The sequence below is a fragment of the Serinus canaria genome, chromosome 5 (assembly GCF_022539315.1).
Source record: "Serinus canaria isolate serCan28SL12 chromosome 5, serCan2020, whole genome shotgun sequence".
NCBI lineage: Eukaryota > Metazoa > Chordata > Aves > Passeriformes > Fringillidae > Serinus > Serinus canaria.
The window spans coordinates 40,380,508-40,395,725 of record NC_066319.1 but is presented as its reverse complement, the minus strand read 5'-3'; the positions used below and the strand labels follow the sequence as shown (position 1 = coordinate 40,395,725).

Here is a 15,218-nt window from a genome sequence, read left to right as displayed (position 1 = left end):
TGTTTGAAGACAAAGCCAACACACATGTAGTACTCCTATTACTGATGGGCATTTAAAAGCGTGCCACATGACAGACTGAAGCCAGATTTATACAAAAATAACTGTCTGGTATGAAATACACTGCAGCTATGGTTTCTGAATTGTATACATACATCCATTAAGCACAGCCATCTGTTCTTATTTTAAAAATTGGTTTACTATAACATTATTTAATATTATTTTCAATAATTGAAATACAAATTAAATTACTTTTCAAATCTCATTTAAAGATGAAAAAGTTTCAAAGGAGAGAAGCAGAGAAAACTAATCAATACAACTGGCCACTTCCTACAACCAGCTTGCTTTGTTTTCTGGCTGCAAACTGCATTCAAAGGAATGTAGAAACATACAGGGGTTCACCAACCACAGTAGCAACATGCATGGGGATTATTTATACCTCAAATCTGATGTCATGGCCCAGACTGTATAAAAATTAGGTAGAGTGGCAGTAGGGAGAATTGATACTGTACAGTTCTTCTAACAGTCCTGTTTTGCTATTAGTGTTCCAATTAAAAATGCATTTAAATTATTGTAAAGGATCCAAAGACGAGTGCCACAAACCAAGGATCCAGAAGATTTGAGTCTATTTACTTATTTTTAAAAAGAAAGCTGAAGAGTGACTTGTTCAGTTTGGAAATGCCTACAGTGAAAACAGCAATGTCACACCATGCACTTCAGTTTAGCAGACAAGACAAAAGATCGGACAGCTGGATATGGAAAGATGACAAATTCAGGCTCAATGTAGGAGGCATGTGTTTATTAATAAGTAATTATACTTTAAACAGTTCGGGTGGATTCTTAATTGTAGGAGCTTTCAAATCAATGCAGGATACTTCTTCTAAGAACAGCTTTAGTTCAAACAAGAATTTGAGGAAGTCTTGGAAACTGCTCAGCAAGAGAGCAGACTGAACACATGGTGTTTCCTTCTGCCTTCTGAATCAGATTACTCTGGAACTGTTAAGTTTTTCTCATGGAAATACCTCAAAGGAAGAAGATTTAAAAAGGGAAGAGAAGCAGGCATGAGCATTTTGGACACATAGGACCATGCAATACAGTTGGGACTATATGGCTGCATTACACCACAACCTGAAAGCATCACCTAGGTACAGCAAGTGTGTAAAATTGTATAGGTAGGGAGGGACTCTACATTTTTGTACTAAAAATTATGAAAATGAAAGAAGGAACACCATGCCATGTTCAATCTAGTGGATGCCAGAAATTTTGCGTGCCAGGAGATTGCTCAGCCCAAGCCTACAGGGATACTGTTTCTTTCAGACTTTTTATCATGAGAAAGAAAAATAAGACAGATGCAATGCACCTGAAAGAAGAAATCCACCTTTTTGGCCTTGGTGAAATACAGGTGAAGATGCCTGACACGCTGCAGATAAACTTAACCATGTAAAGGAAAAGGTAGTCAGAAGAGAGAGAAACCTGAGAATTTCCTGCTTGAATTGTATCCATACTTTTGAGAACATAAAATTTGCAAACACTGAGGAAATAAAATTGGAAATACATCTCAGGATATAAAATTATTTCAATTGATGGCACTCCTTTTTGGATATAAGGCAATGAAAGTCAATTTGTCTTGTCTGGTGTCAAGAGTGAGCTTTGAACAGAATCTCTTGTATCTTAGGACAAAATCTCAAGCCACGAGACTGCTGGATGTTTTGAGCATGACTGCCTAGTTGTCCCTGCAAGTCATGTTTGAACAAAAGAAAGACCACAAAGATGGCCACATTTTGAAGAAGTGTTTTGGTGAAAAGCTGGTATATAGATTTAGTTGGAGAATTTTCTTCAAGAGAAGAGTGTAACATTTTTTAATCCAGTAATTCTTTCAGTAGCCAAGATTCTTACTTCACAATTTCAAACTTCTGCATACCCAGCTGACAGGATTAAGACACAGTGTAGGAGTTCACCCTGCACAGACGGTGAGCATAATGTACAGTTATCATGGAGACAACAGCTCAGAGATGGAAAAAATGCTTCCAGGTTGTTCATGACAGATCTATGGCAGTGGTCACCCACGACAATATATTTTTAGAGTTCTGTACAGCCCATTTCTATGCATACTCCTCACAGAGACCCTTTAATTCATAGATACTGTTAAAGCTCACATGACTCTCTTCAGAGAGATACACCATAGTATCACTTTTGTATCTGCACTTTCTCAGAAGGGCAACATGCTGTTCTGGAGCTGTACTTAAAGCATGCTTAGGAACAAGGGACCCTGCAGTTCAACAGCACTAAATAATCCACAAAATTTTCAAGTACATACTTTATTTCATTCATATTTCACAGTCAATTTCTGTAAAGTTTTAGCAAAGAGGTCATGTTCTATAACAGAGATGTTAGGCTACTGTATTCAGAGCTAGCAACGGGCTTTGAAAGTACAGAAAATACCTACATTCCAACTAGAACATTAGAATTTCAAAAAGACATAGTAAAAGTAATCAAAAATACCAACATTTAATAAAACTTAATACAAAAACCAGTCTGTCTGACCCATCAAGCTACCCCACTTGTAAGTTGTCAGCAACAGCTGATGCTGCAGCAGGCCATCTGACTCATTAGACCAAGACTGTCTTCAGCTAACTTCTTAATACCAAATCTTGCTGCTTTGAGGATCAAAAGAAACGGTGAGTTCACTGCTTACAGTTTCCATTCAGAGGCTAACACTTTTGTTCACATTTACTGGACCACTTTCAGATCCTGTCCAGAATCTGGACTTATCCCAGTCCTGATGTAGCCAACTAATTTTCCAAATGCATTTCCAAGCTCACCTATTTTATTACACTGCAGCCAAGAAAGGAAAGCCCTTATTGTTTTAAAGCTTTATCAGGGCTCCCAGGAATAAAGGCAGCTAAGAAAATGGAACAGAATGGTACCTGATGACATATTTATCACCAGAGACCTTCAACATCCTTATTTTTCTATAGATGTTGAGTTAAGGTTTCCCATTATCCGGGGATATGCTTCCTAAGGAGGCCCAGATTTAAGTATGAGTTCCAGAGTAGATTTTTCTAGTTCAGTAAATACTATTTAAGTCTGGACTGATGCCCAGTAGGAGATTTCTAACCAGCTGCTGAACTTTATTCACAGATTTATTGAACATATATTTATACAAATTACACCAGCAGAAAGGCCCATTAGCTCTAAGCACACCCACTTCAGCCCACCCTCCACACTGTCAGGAAAAAAGTCCATGTGGTACTATAAGGACTACAAGAGATTTCCACCACTAAGTCTCCCTAAGTCAGAGGGTACTGCCCTGCAAAGCAAGTTTTTCATTCCTTTATACACTATTAGAGCAGTGGAAATAGAATGGAGAAGGTCACTGGTAGACTCATTTTTCCTTGTTTCAAACAGCTACCATTGGACTTCATTTTTTCTGCTTCCCTTTCATCTCAAGGTACCCTGAGCCCATCGTCTTGTTTTCTAGGGCAATTGCTTCCTAAAAATATATATTCTGAACTTCAAACTCTCCTCTCTATTCAATTTCTCTAAATAAAAAAAATAAGGTAGGGGATCGGAGGACTTATTTCACCTCACACCAACTCCCTTCACCTATTTGGAACTGATGATGGCCCAACAGTGGGGCCTGTTCTGCTGCTGCACTCTCAGAAACAACTATCTGAAGATGGGAATAAGAAGATGCTTGTAGAATACTGCAAATTACTGTCTTCACTTCAAGAATGGGAACATGCCAGCAGAGCACATACAAACTTCTTCAAACCAAGGAATTAAACAGAGTTAGCAAGAAATTCATGGTCACACTGCAGTATTAAGTACCCATTCTGCCTGGAACCCACCACACTATTCCAGTATCACAGCTGGCTCTGAAGACAAATTGTTAATGGCAATGCAACTTTATAAATCTTGGACTCAAAAAATGCTCAAGTAGAAGTCTGAGACAAGAAAAAGGAGGCACAGAAATAACTTGACCAACAGCTGTGCACATTTTTACTACATATTGGGATAAGTGGGGTCTTCGAGGTTGCTATCAGCTTTATCAGATCCTGTTAGAGATGCTTCTAGCTCTGCCCATGACTGTGGAGCATTGTTCTTTATTGCCTCTATGAAAAGCTGTGTTTGGTGCTTCAGCTGGTCCAACTCAGCTTGTGTCACCTGGTTCTGATGAATGAGCTCCTTGGTTTTTAAAGTGATCTCCAGCAATCCCGACCTGCGTAGCACAACAAGCGTGTTCTGAAAGCGTCTGCACTTGCTTTGCTGCTGCAAGAGCAGCTCAGGGGTAGCGCAAATCTCTTCTGGTATCAATGGAGGGCTCCACACTGCGGAAGGCACTGCAGTCTGTGACGCACTCTCGCTCTCATGAAGGGTGCACTTTGCTGCCTGCAGAGTTCCAAAAGGCAAAAGGGGAGTCAAACCTGGCACTTTCTGAGCATCACTGGAAACACGATGAAAACCAGGAAGAGCTGACAGTTTTCCACTTGTCACCAGAGCTGAAGAACTTTGCTGGCTAGAATCCTGAGGGGTCTTAAAGCTAACTGGTAGGTGGGAAAAAGAACTAGTAGGCAAGCCTGTGCTCATCAGTCCAGGAGAAGTCTCCATCTTGGGTGCTTCTGTGCAGAGTCGTTTATGGCAAGCGGTTTCCTGACATTCTTCCAGATCAAAGGAGTGATCTCTTTTGCAGGGCTGTGGTGCTATTTTGGGATAAGAATTCAGGATGGGCAGGTAATTAGTGGAGTCATTTCTCTTTTTCCCAACAGGGTGAGGATTAATGGGAGGTGGGATTGATGGACGAAGAAACACTAGCTGTGGCTGAGCTGGAATCACTTCAAAGGATGGCTGTACAGTCCAAGACTGGAGCTGTGATGAACTCCCCTGAGAAGCACAAACAAGGAAAACCCACAAGTCTTACAAAAGTGTCGTAGAAGACCATAAAAACTAATTTTAAACAAAACAGGTGGACTGTGCCATTTTTCTACATTTGATATATACTGTCAAATTAATGTGTGAAGAGTTTTCTATCAAACTCATCCTTCTCTTTTTCTGACAATAGAGTGTAACGCTGGAAATAAAGCTATAATCCATAATCCTTTTACTATGCAACTAAGCAGATATAATTAAAAACAATTCAATCTGAATTTATATATGCTTTCCTAAGTGAGGATTACAGTGCAAGCTTATATTGCAAAATGTTCATGAAAAAGTTTGACCCAGACTTGGGGTCAAACTACAAGTGCACAGGAAAGCTGAAAAATAATTAAGCTTTCTGTTATGAAATATCTTAAAAGTCAAGGAAAGATTATACAGACATTTTAGGAACAATTCAGGCTCCCTCTTTTTTGAAAGGCAGCAACTCAAATCTTCTCAAATCTATCCTTATAGCAGGATTTTGAAATGGTTACTTAAGGTACAGAACAGCTGTTCAGGAAGTCTTGTAATTTGAAGTACAATATACAGTTTCAGTAAATTTGAAACTATGAAACAGAAAAAAAAAAAAAAAAAAGGCTGAATCAACCAATGCAAGGAGAAAAGCCTGTGGTAAGCCCAGAGGAGCTTAACTTCGTACCTCAGGGGAAAGAGTGTGCACTGATAAACCTTATAAGCATTTTATTTCAAGAACAACGCCCAAGGCTTTATTCCCTCCCACAAGCCATACTCTGGAATATCGGGGAAAACATCAATTTTTACAAGACATTACCTCTTTTTCCTCCAACACCTTACTACATATCTTCATGAGATCTTCTGGCCAAAAACATGACTGCTTTTCTCCAAAAACATCAAATGGTCTAGTAAAGAGACACTCTTTCTAAAGCAAAATCTCACTTCATAATATATTTAAGCCATCACCATTACAATTATATTAATATATTGTCAGCTTTGCCAATTCCTTACAACGTGGAACACAACTGGCAGGCCTGCTAAAGGCACATTTTTTAGCTACCAACAAATATACATATTATTTTTAGTCTATATTAAGTCATCTGTAATCCATATCCTTTCCACCAGTCTCATAAGTTTTAAACTGGCAAATGCTAACATGCTTTGCTAAAGTCCATTCCCCCAGTAAAGGACTTGGAACTTACCAAAAGCAGGTATTACCCACTGATTAGGACACTGAGACTTGGAGATAAGATTCAATTACCTACTCTGACACAATGTTTCTTTGGTTGAGTGGGCAAGATGCTTATGGAATAGGGGTACAGAACAGCTACCTGTAAAAATAAACATTACTACCTTAACACAGAAGAAAGAACATTCAAAAGAAAAGTATATGGAGATGTAAGGAGTGTGGAAGCATATAAATATTGTAGCTACACAAACACAGGACAGAACATGTAGCCTTAAGAAGCAAGGGTTTGGAGCCAGAAGCTGCCATTTACTGCACTGCTGAACAGTACCTAGCACAGCAGAGCCCCATAATCATTGATGCCAAAAGAGCTGAGGTAAATATTTATCTTGCTCTTGGGTTTCTTCCTATCTCAGTTCTTTCTTCTTTTCCATCTCACATAGCACTTCGCTCTAGTTCCCCAACTCAAAATCTCATTTTCAGTGGAGCAGGCCACTTTGATTTTACTCAGATTTAACTCTGCAAATTGTGTGTTTTGTTGCATTTTTTAATGAAAGCTAACTTCTTGATGTATCACTGTCACTTGCCTAAAAAGCCTTGCCACTTATTAAAGACTTCTACAAGACTTACAGAAACCTTACCACAACTGGCACTGGCATTAATCACCACCTGATTTTTTTTTTTAGCATCATTACTGTTACATGTTTACACTGTGAAATTGGGCCAGCAGGTAACCACCACTGTAGAGGATCACAGTGGTTCCAAGACAGAAGGATGATGCTGATGGAAACTGAAACTGGAAAAAATAAACAGCAATAACTGGATGCTGCTATTTTTTTTTTTTGTCCAGCAAGTCCAACTGAGCGCTGTGTTGAAAAGACCAATTTAAAAAGATGACCATCTGAACTAACTAGGCATAGTGAAAAAAAGCAGAAAGACATTACATTATTATTCTGACCTAGACTTGTTGCTTTCCTTTATTGTAGTAAAGGTTTTTCAATTTGACGTTACTGTCTTTAATCATACGTAGTTAGATATTACGATGCACTGCTCAAGAGAACCAAGGGTGGACATTTTATCCATCTCCAACTCTTCCTAGTCAAATGTCCTTTTTCCTATACTACCAAAGTTTATATATATATGTGTGTGTATATATATATATATATATATATATATACACACACACATATACATATATATGTATGTGTGTGTGTGGTTGGATTATTTTTTATCTCTCTATATACAAGCTAATTATTATTAGTTGCTGCTTTTTCTTATTTGCAACACAACTTGGAGTTTAACACTGGAATCAGAGCAGGTAATGTCTTTATTTTTGTGCTCTGGGCCAAAGACTATCAGCCTTAGCTGAAGCTTGCCTAGTCCTGACTTTACATACAGAAACTTCAGCATTTGTTCACACAGTATTTTGTCCACACATCTAGGAATGTGACTATAAAATAAAATTGTTTCTTGCCAAGATAAAGCACGATGCTCAGAGCACAGAATCACCTCCCCCACAACTGCATAATCTGCTAAATACTAACAGTGAATATTACGTCTTGCTTGTTGTCATAACAGGTTCAGTAGAAAAAGAATCGGGATTTATATTCTTTTTTCCCCTTCCCACTGTATTCTCAGAAGTATTCTAGTAAAAAACATTGAAGAACTTTTGCTCTGCTCCAAAAATGAGTGAGTACAGAGCACAAGGTCTAATAATATGACCGTACTTCGGACTTCTCATAGCTTCTGTTAAAATGTTAAACAGGGGTCTCACAGATGTGCTGGAAGAACAATACATCACAAGAACAAAGGAGAATTATAAATAGAACTGTTATTGTTGCAGTGTGGGCCATCACATGCAATTAAGTGAAACAACTATTAAAGCAGAAGTACCACAGCTAACTTCAGATAAGGATTTAACTTTCTCGTTTATAATGTTCTGGACTGGCGTTTCCCATTGAAGCACTTCTAGAACCTAAGAATGAGGAAACAAACCTATCATCTTACTTCACCATCTTTTTTGAATAACAGCAGCTTTCAAAAGCAAATCATCCTTTTCTGTTTAATCTTTGGTGCTATTCACATAACATTCTTAAAGATCTGTTTTGCGGGGGGATTCCTTTGAGACAAAGACGTTTAGGAGATGGAGCAGAGTTTCTCTATTTCACATTTAATTTTAGTGATTCCAGCTGCCTCTCAAAAGGACAGAGAATCATACTAGAACTTCTTAAATTACCAGGTTTTCTTCTGGACTGCAACAACATTGCAAAATCTTTTTTGAAAGGAAAAATGTTTTTTAAAAAAAAAATAAGAACGTGCAATATTTTTCAAGATATTATTTCTTCCTTACCTGCTTAACCAAAACATTTTTCATAACAACCATAGGAGATAGGGCAGGAAAGGAGCTGCTCGTGGTCCTCGGGCATTGCCAAGGTCCATCCTCTGCATTCCAACACAGCGCATTCAGCACATCCTCGGAGTCCGTCTGCTCCATAGCACTTGGGCATTCTGAACTTCCATCTGCCAGATGCAGAATTCAGCTGTTAGTTGTTCCACATGCAACATGCTTACTACTGCCTTTCAGTTCTAATATTCTGCCTCCTCCGGCCAAGTCACAAAGAACAATAAAGTTTAGTTCTGTAATATCAACGAAATTAAAGCTGCTATGACAGCTGTCGGACAGCCTCTGATAAAAGGCTTTGTATTTCAGGTCAGTTTTTATACAGACATTTTCTCCCCCAAAAATCTATTACTTTCTGCTCTTTTGTACTTAGTCTCCAAGGGACCGCATAGTATCATGAAGGCTGCATTTGCCTAAAAACTGATACAGGAAAGCACTACAGGCTCCAGCATTGCCAGATCCATGGTTTGCGATGCAGGCATTTTGTGTCTTGAAATTTTCTATTTAAAACCCAGTGAAGCAGGTATCTTTCATAGAAGTAATTTTTTTTCCTGTTCAAAGGTCATTTTTGCACAGTTTTGTTACTACTAAGATGGCACACCGTGTCTGTTATTTTACGGTTGTTATAACCATTCCCCTCTGGTTTATCAGGCCCTACTGACAATATGGTCAGATCATAAGAGACATTGGGCAGCTAAATCCAACAATTCATCCATCAATGCAAAGAAAAATAATTTTGACATCTCCACCTCTAGACTCTAAAGTCTAAGATTATTCCATTAATTCTAAATTCCCATGCCATTCAAATTCACAGGATGAACTTTGTAATTTGGTAATGTTCCACTTCAAAAAACTTGGGTAGTAAGATGATTGCAGGTAAAACCTCTCTTGCATAGAAAGGCTCTCTCTAAGGTACAAGACACAGACTGGAAGGGGTTACTCAGATTTGTTAAACATCACCAATTAAAGCACAGCCTCAGCACAGTAACACACAAAAAAGGTAACACAGTGTTTTTCTAAACCTGAATATCCAGAGTCTTTGTCAGATTCAGCTGCTGCCATACTGAAGCGATGGTTGAAGCTCTTCATTTCTGTCACTCTGCCCAACAATTCCTCATGGGTGTCAGTAGATGACTATTTCGTCTGAGTGTTTCCATAGTGCTGTGGGCAGTTTTCAACACCTTTTCCACTGAGGAACTACAGAAACAATAAGAAAAAAAAGGACTTTATCTGAATCTAAAGAAAGTTCCATCAGTATAAGACAACAATGGAGGATAGCTGCAGGTCTCCCTTTATACTGCCAGTGATCTAACTGCAGACTTTAAGAAATATCTCAAAATGCTGAAAGAATGAAGTTCAGATCAAAAGCTAATGTACTGGACATGTCTTTCCACCCCAAAAAGGTAAAGCAAACTACAAATTAAAGGCTACTCATAAACAATATTTATTTCACGATTTGGAATTACTCAGGGCATTACTTATCTTACGAAAGCTTTGTTGTCCCAAGGGCTGAATTGCAAAACAAGACAGTTGTTCTGGGTGAAGCTCTTACAATAAATACAGCTGAACCTGCAAAGCTGTGGTTTTGCTAACACAGTGTGTTTCATTCTCAAGAGCAGAGCAAGTCATGAGAGAAAAGAATGAGTGACCAGTGAACACACTGGGGGCTAAAGAAAACTGTTGCTAAAAGAGCAACACATACTGCAATACACTCCTAGGGAAGACAGAGCCTTAGAAATAAATGCCCATACCCACAATGAAAACATGGAAAGGCTGAAACTAAAATCAATGAAAATCAGAAAAATGTAGTAACATTATGGCCTCCCACACGACATACTTCTCACAATCTTCAGCTGCTTTCTGAAGGCAGGCAGCATCCAGTAAGACTAAGTTTCTGCTTCTCTTAGAGAAGGTAATTGAGAAATTGGCTAACAGAAAACAGACACAATTAAGTTTAGAAATTATTTCTACTACTATTTGTAGAAATTATTTTCCTATAAAGTAACCCACTGAAGTTATGTCTCAATGTTAAGTTTTATACTTAAATTACAAAACCACTCCAGGAACTCAGGAGTCTACATCATAGTCAGGCCAGCAGTCCATCAGCAGCAGTACGCAGTACAAGCTGCTTCAAATGACATTGCAACAGACATTCTGAAATAATCTTCACCAAAATGCAAGTTTCTTCTTCAGGTCCTGACAACTTTGTTAGAAGTGTGCTCCAAAATACTGAGTCTTAGCACCAGTATTGAGTTCTGAAATGGGACTATGACTGTCTATTACAAGAATGATGGAATTATGGTTAGCAGAAGAAAATTTCCTCAAGTAGCTACTTGCATCACTTTTACTTTCCCTCTTCAGTCACACCTGCCTGCTAACAGGTATGGAACAAACATGGTTACACAAGCGCAACCTAGATGCTATCCTTGCAATGGAAGTCATTTAAGTCCTGATCCAAGCTTTCATCACTTAACCCTTTCCAAAACATATGTATTTTTTAAAGAAAGTGATAAGCAGAAATGCTAATCTAAAATAAACCCCCCAAACCCCAAAAAAGGAAATCCACCTCAAACCAAAACAAGAAACAGAAAAAGGGCTAGAAATAAAGTAACACCTCATCTGCCAGCTTTGCATCAAGTTAAGCTTTGGGAAGGGCCGACTCATCATCTTCTCTCACAGAAAAAGGCAAAACACCACAACCACAAGCGAAAATAAACAAACCAGAAGTGCCACTCCCCCGAGGCACGGGCGTGAAAAAACCTCCTGCTCATCCCCAGGCCAGAGCAGCCCCACCGGACTCGGCGGGCAGGACCTCCGCCGGGCACCGCCTTTAGAACCGGGCGCCCACACCGTCGTCCCGGGCCGGCGCTCCCGCTGATCCCACCCAACCGCCTCCCGGGCCCACACACGCCAGACTCCTGCGGCACGAGGAAAGCCCGCGCAGGCGGGCCGAGCCACTCGGTTGCTGGTCCCGAGCCACCGCCCCTCCACAGGGCGAGGCGCAACAGGTACAGCACAGTCCCGGGGCCCCAGGGCCGCCGCCTCCCGCCGGGCCGGACTGGGCCGGGCCGGGCCGCCCCTCACCTGGGCGCGGGGCCGCCACAGCTCAGCCGCGCCGCGCATGCGCCGCACCCGCCCCGGCCACGCCCCGCCCTCACGGCCGCCGAGGGGGAGCGCGGCCGCCGCGCCCCGGGTGCGCATGCGCAGAGCTGGCTGGAGTGCGGCCCGTGAGGCAGCTCTGTGTCAGCCCGGCCCCGTGAGGGAGCCCGGCAGGGTGACCGGACCCAGGAGTTTGGGACGGCGCTGGGTCTCCCGAATGCTGTACAAAAAAGTATGATTCTTCCCCACACAGCAGGTTAGGCATTTTTGCAGCCTCTCCCAGTCCATGAACGAGAGAGGAAATAAAAAGAAAACAGCATCAAAGAGGTCTCAAACTTGTCTCAGAGGGAAAACAGGACAAAAAAGGAAATCACAGAATCTATTAGGTTGGAAAAGACCTCGGGTCATCGAGTTCAACCTATGACCTAACACCACCATGTCAACTAGACCAAGTGCTACATCCAGTCTTAGATACTTTGCGGTATGGTGACTCCATCACCTCCTTGGGCATCCTGTTCCAATGCCTAATAATCCTTTTGGTGAAGAAATTCCTTCTTATCTCCAACCTGAACCTCCTCTGGCACAGCTTGAGACTGTCCTCTGGTCCTGTCTCTGGTTGCTGGGAGAGGAGGCCAAACCCTGCGTGGCTACAGCCTCCTTTCAGCCTCCATGTGAGTGATAGGGTCATCTCCTTTTTTTTGAGCTGAACACCCCCTTCTGCTCCTTGCAGAACTTGTGTTCTAGATCCTTCACCACCCTCATCACACTTCTGACTCGCTCTAGCACCTCAGTGTCCTTTCCTGAAGGGAGGGACATAGAATTGGACACAGAATTAAAGCTATGGTTTCATCAGTGCCAAGTACAGGGGAGGAATCACTTTTTCATGTTATGAGTGAAACCAAAACAACCAACTTTTACATGGCTGGGAAGTATAAAATACGTGGATTTCATTTACATGGACTGCATATAAACCAAGGGCAAATAAATAGGAGGAAGTGAGTCCCTGGTTCAATGAAAAAACTAGAGTAGCTTCTCTTGTTCTGAGAACTGCATAAATGCTAGCATCACCCAGAAATCTGTCAGAATATTTTGCATTTGGACATGACAGCCATTTCATTAGAGAAAACTGAAAAGGCTGTGTGGAAGACCTGAACAAATACAAAATTAATTCCTTAAACAGAAATGGAAAGAAACGCTTTCATTGTTATGATGGTCTTGTTGAAGAGCCTGAAATATGCTGATTAAAGAGGTCAACAAGATCTAAGAAATTCCTGAATGAAAAAGAGAAGGACCTTTAATCTCAGCATAGTCTCATAAACAGCTTGCCAAATGCAACACAAAAATGTCTGAGGTTACATGAAATGACACCATCATTTTAAAAAATATGGCACTGCTACCAATCTGAAATGCTGTGAGAGAACACTAGTGACTCTTTGGATGTATTTTTGAGCACTTAAATGCCAGAGTTAGCTCTGATTACATCTAAGCTGTAGTGTGAGATGTGTGATCTCTAGACTGTGGATTTGGATCCCTTATTGTTCAGGAGTTTTGAGTTCGGAGGAAAAGCACGCTAAGAATGCTGTTGTATCATCTTATTTGTACAGGCATGGTCCTGGGTTGCCTTGTATGCAGAAACAACCCTTACTGTCCTCCCCAGAGGCTGGATTTCTCAGGATTTGGAGTATGTGTGGGTGCTCTGTGGAAACAGCTCACCAGAGAGCAAGTAGCCTGTGTTTGGGACAGACAGCCTGCTGTTCAGTTCAGGTGATTCAGAACAGGTTTGGAATATGTGATACCAAGCCTTCCTCCAAGGGGCAGCAGGTAGGACAACAGGAATACTGTGCTGTTTAATAGTTTTCTTGGATAGTCAAGGTAAACCTGTATTCTAAATAAATGAAATCTTGTCACCTGAATTGTCATTGAATTAAGTTGACTTAAACTTTAGGTTTACATTGAACACAATCTAAATTCTTCCTCCTTCAAATACGCTGGTTTTGTAGTTTAAATAATATTTCTGTCATTGCCCCTTCTCTCCCTTTTCATTTGATTCTTCATTGATCCAAGGTCTCATTTACTGTGTGAGTTCAGTGATTACAGTCAGCGGCAACAGGATGTTTTCCTTCTTCCTTGAGTTATACAGTGGTTGATTTGTTTATCCTAAAGGTGAGTGTTTTGACAAATAAGAATTAACTTTTTGTTCACTTCCCTGTTTATCCTGTCATACAACAGGAAAAGAGTGAAAAGAATGTGAGTGAAGTATGACTCCATGTTTATTCAGTGTAGGTGTTTCAACACATTAAAAAAAGGTGTTGAATATCTTCTTTCAGGAGAAGATGCAAAAATCATCTTTCATGGCTTAAGAGTGACAAAGGCAAATTTTTATCTAATTAGGTGGTTAAATAATGTATGCTTACTGAACAATTAATAAAGGTGTTGATGCATAGACTTCATAAATGCTTGAAAGACAAAGAATCTTTTGTCCTAACACAGCGGTAGAAATAAATGTTTGGCAAACTTTGGAAGTAAAGCATAGCCAGGTCAGAAGGATGTAGCTTCATATTACACTGTCTGAACTGGAAAGGTTAGGTCTGAAAACACCATGTACTCAATCTTTTTTCTTCATATACTCACTGCTTTGTTTTGCTATCACAGACAAAATACAATTTAACAAGTACTATATTGTATTAAGTTAGTTTGCAAATAAATAGCTTTATTCATTTCACTTCATAATTTTTATTATATTTTAATACATGTATCTTTGTTCCTTCTGTAATTTTAATACATAAATAGAAGAATATTGTTTAAATGATGCCTCATAAGTTTTCATTGTTCTCAACAAAAGAATTCATTCATGCAGATAAAGTATTGTATTGTTGGACATTAAAACAATTTTAAAGCACAAAATCTCTTTGAAAAGACATTCCATGTATATATTTTGTTAATAATTAATATCTTATTTAATAAATATCAAAGCAGGAAACATTGTGTGATTGTGTGCTCTGACCTTCAGTCTATCACAGATCATAGAATTTCACCCAGAAGTTGACTTAACACTATTTTTCTCTAATGAAAGTACTTTAGTAATGGCTTATTTTTTTCTAAATTTCAACTTTAGGTGTTCTTTTCAAAGTACACATCTTTCATATTGTTATATCCATCTGCAACTTCATCTTTACCATAAATATATCCAATTAAAGACAAGGCAGAATAAAGGTAATTTAAAAATAATGAATGATTTACAAAGATGGCATATCAAGAATAAAGCACTTTTGATGCTCTTATACTCTTCTACACTTTTATGTTGGAGGAGAACGAAGGTGGATTTAATATTCCCTTTACAACTTCTAGACTTTGGGCCAACCAAGGATTTGATTTGGGGAAACAGAGCAAAAGAGCAGCCCCAGTGACTGCTTTTAACCCTTGCAGCATCAGAGCATTGCAGCAGTCCAGAGTGCTCTGGAGAGCAGCAAGCTCTTCTGTGTTCCCTCACCTCGCCAGCACAGTCATCCTTTCTGTCTACTCTTCAATACAGTGTGTGGAAAGCTAAGGGGTGTAGGAGGATACCTTTCCTTAATCAGTACAATGATCTCCTTATTATAGTTGTTTTTTTTCTGGTGGAAGGATCTACAGGATTTGAACTGTTGC

General features: G+C 39.8%; 1 protein-coding gene across 4 annotated transcripts; it reads right to left on the bottom strand.

Annotated features, from left to right (window-relative positions):
* Nucleotides 1-779: 779 nt before the first annotated feature.
* On the bottom strand, nt 780-11,625 carry CIPC (CLOCK interacting pacemaker). 4 transcript variants are annotated; one of them, XM_050975117.1, is made up of 5 exons: nt 11,196-11,539; nt 10,312-10,402; nt 9,497-9,671; nt 8,424-8,593; nt 780-4,881 (listed from the first exon to the last, which is right to left on the bottom strand). In XM_050975117.1, exons 3-5 carry the CDS (start codon nt 9,561-9,563, stop codon nt 4,003-4,005), a joined length of 1,116 nt encoding a protein of 371 aa, XP_050831074.1. In that variant the 5' UTR covers nt 9,564-9,671; nt 10,312-10,402; nt 11,196-11,539; the 3' UTR covers nt 780-4,002. The 4 variants fall into 4 exon arrangements, with proteins under 4 accessions (XP_050831074.1, XP_030095876.1, XP_018762925.1 ...); XM_030240016.2 differs by lacking the exons at nt 10,312-10,402; nt 11,196-11,539 and adding an exon at nt 11,559-11,625; XM_018907380.3 differs by lacking the exon at nt 10,312-10,402 and having other exon boundaries at nt 11,089-11,539.
* Nucleotides 11,626-15,218: the final 3,593 nt, after the last annotated feature.

Coding starts and splice junctions, on each gene's coding strand:
- CIPC (XM_030240016.2), bottom strand. CDS start 9,563: ATGAAGAGCTTCAACCATCGCTTCAGTATGGCAGCAGCTGAATCTGAC. Junction 8,594..9,496: donor CAAAGACTCTGGATATTCAG/GTTTAGAAAAAC, acceptor TGCATCTGGCAG/ATGGAAGTTCAGAATGCCCA. Junction 4,882..8,423: donor AAAATGTTTTGGTTAAGCAG/GTAAGGAAGAAA, acceptor TGTGCTTCTCAG/GGGAGTTCATCACAGCTCCA.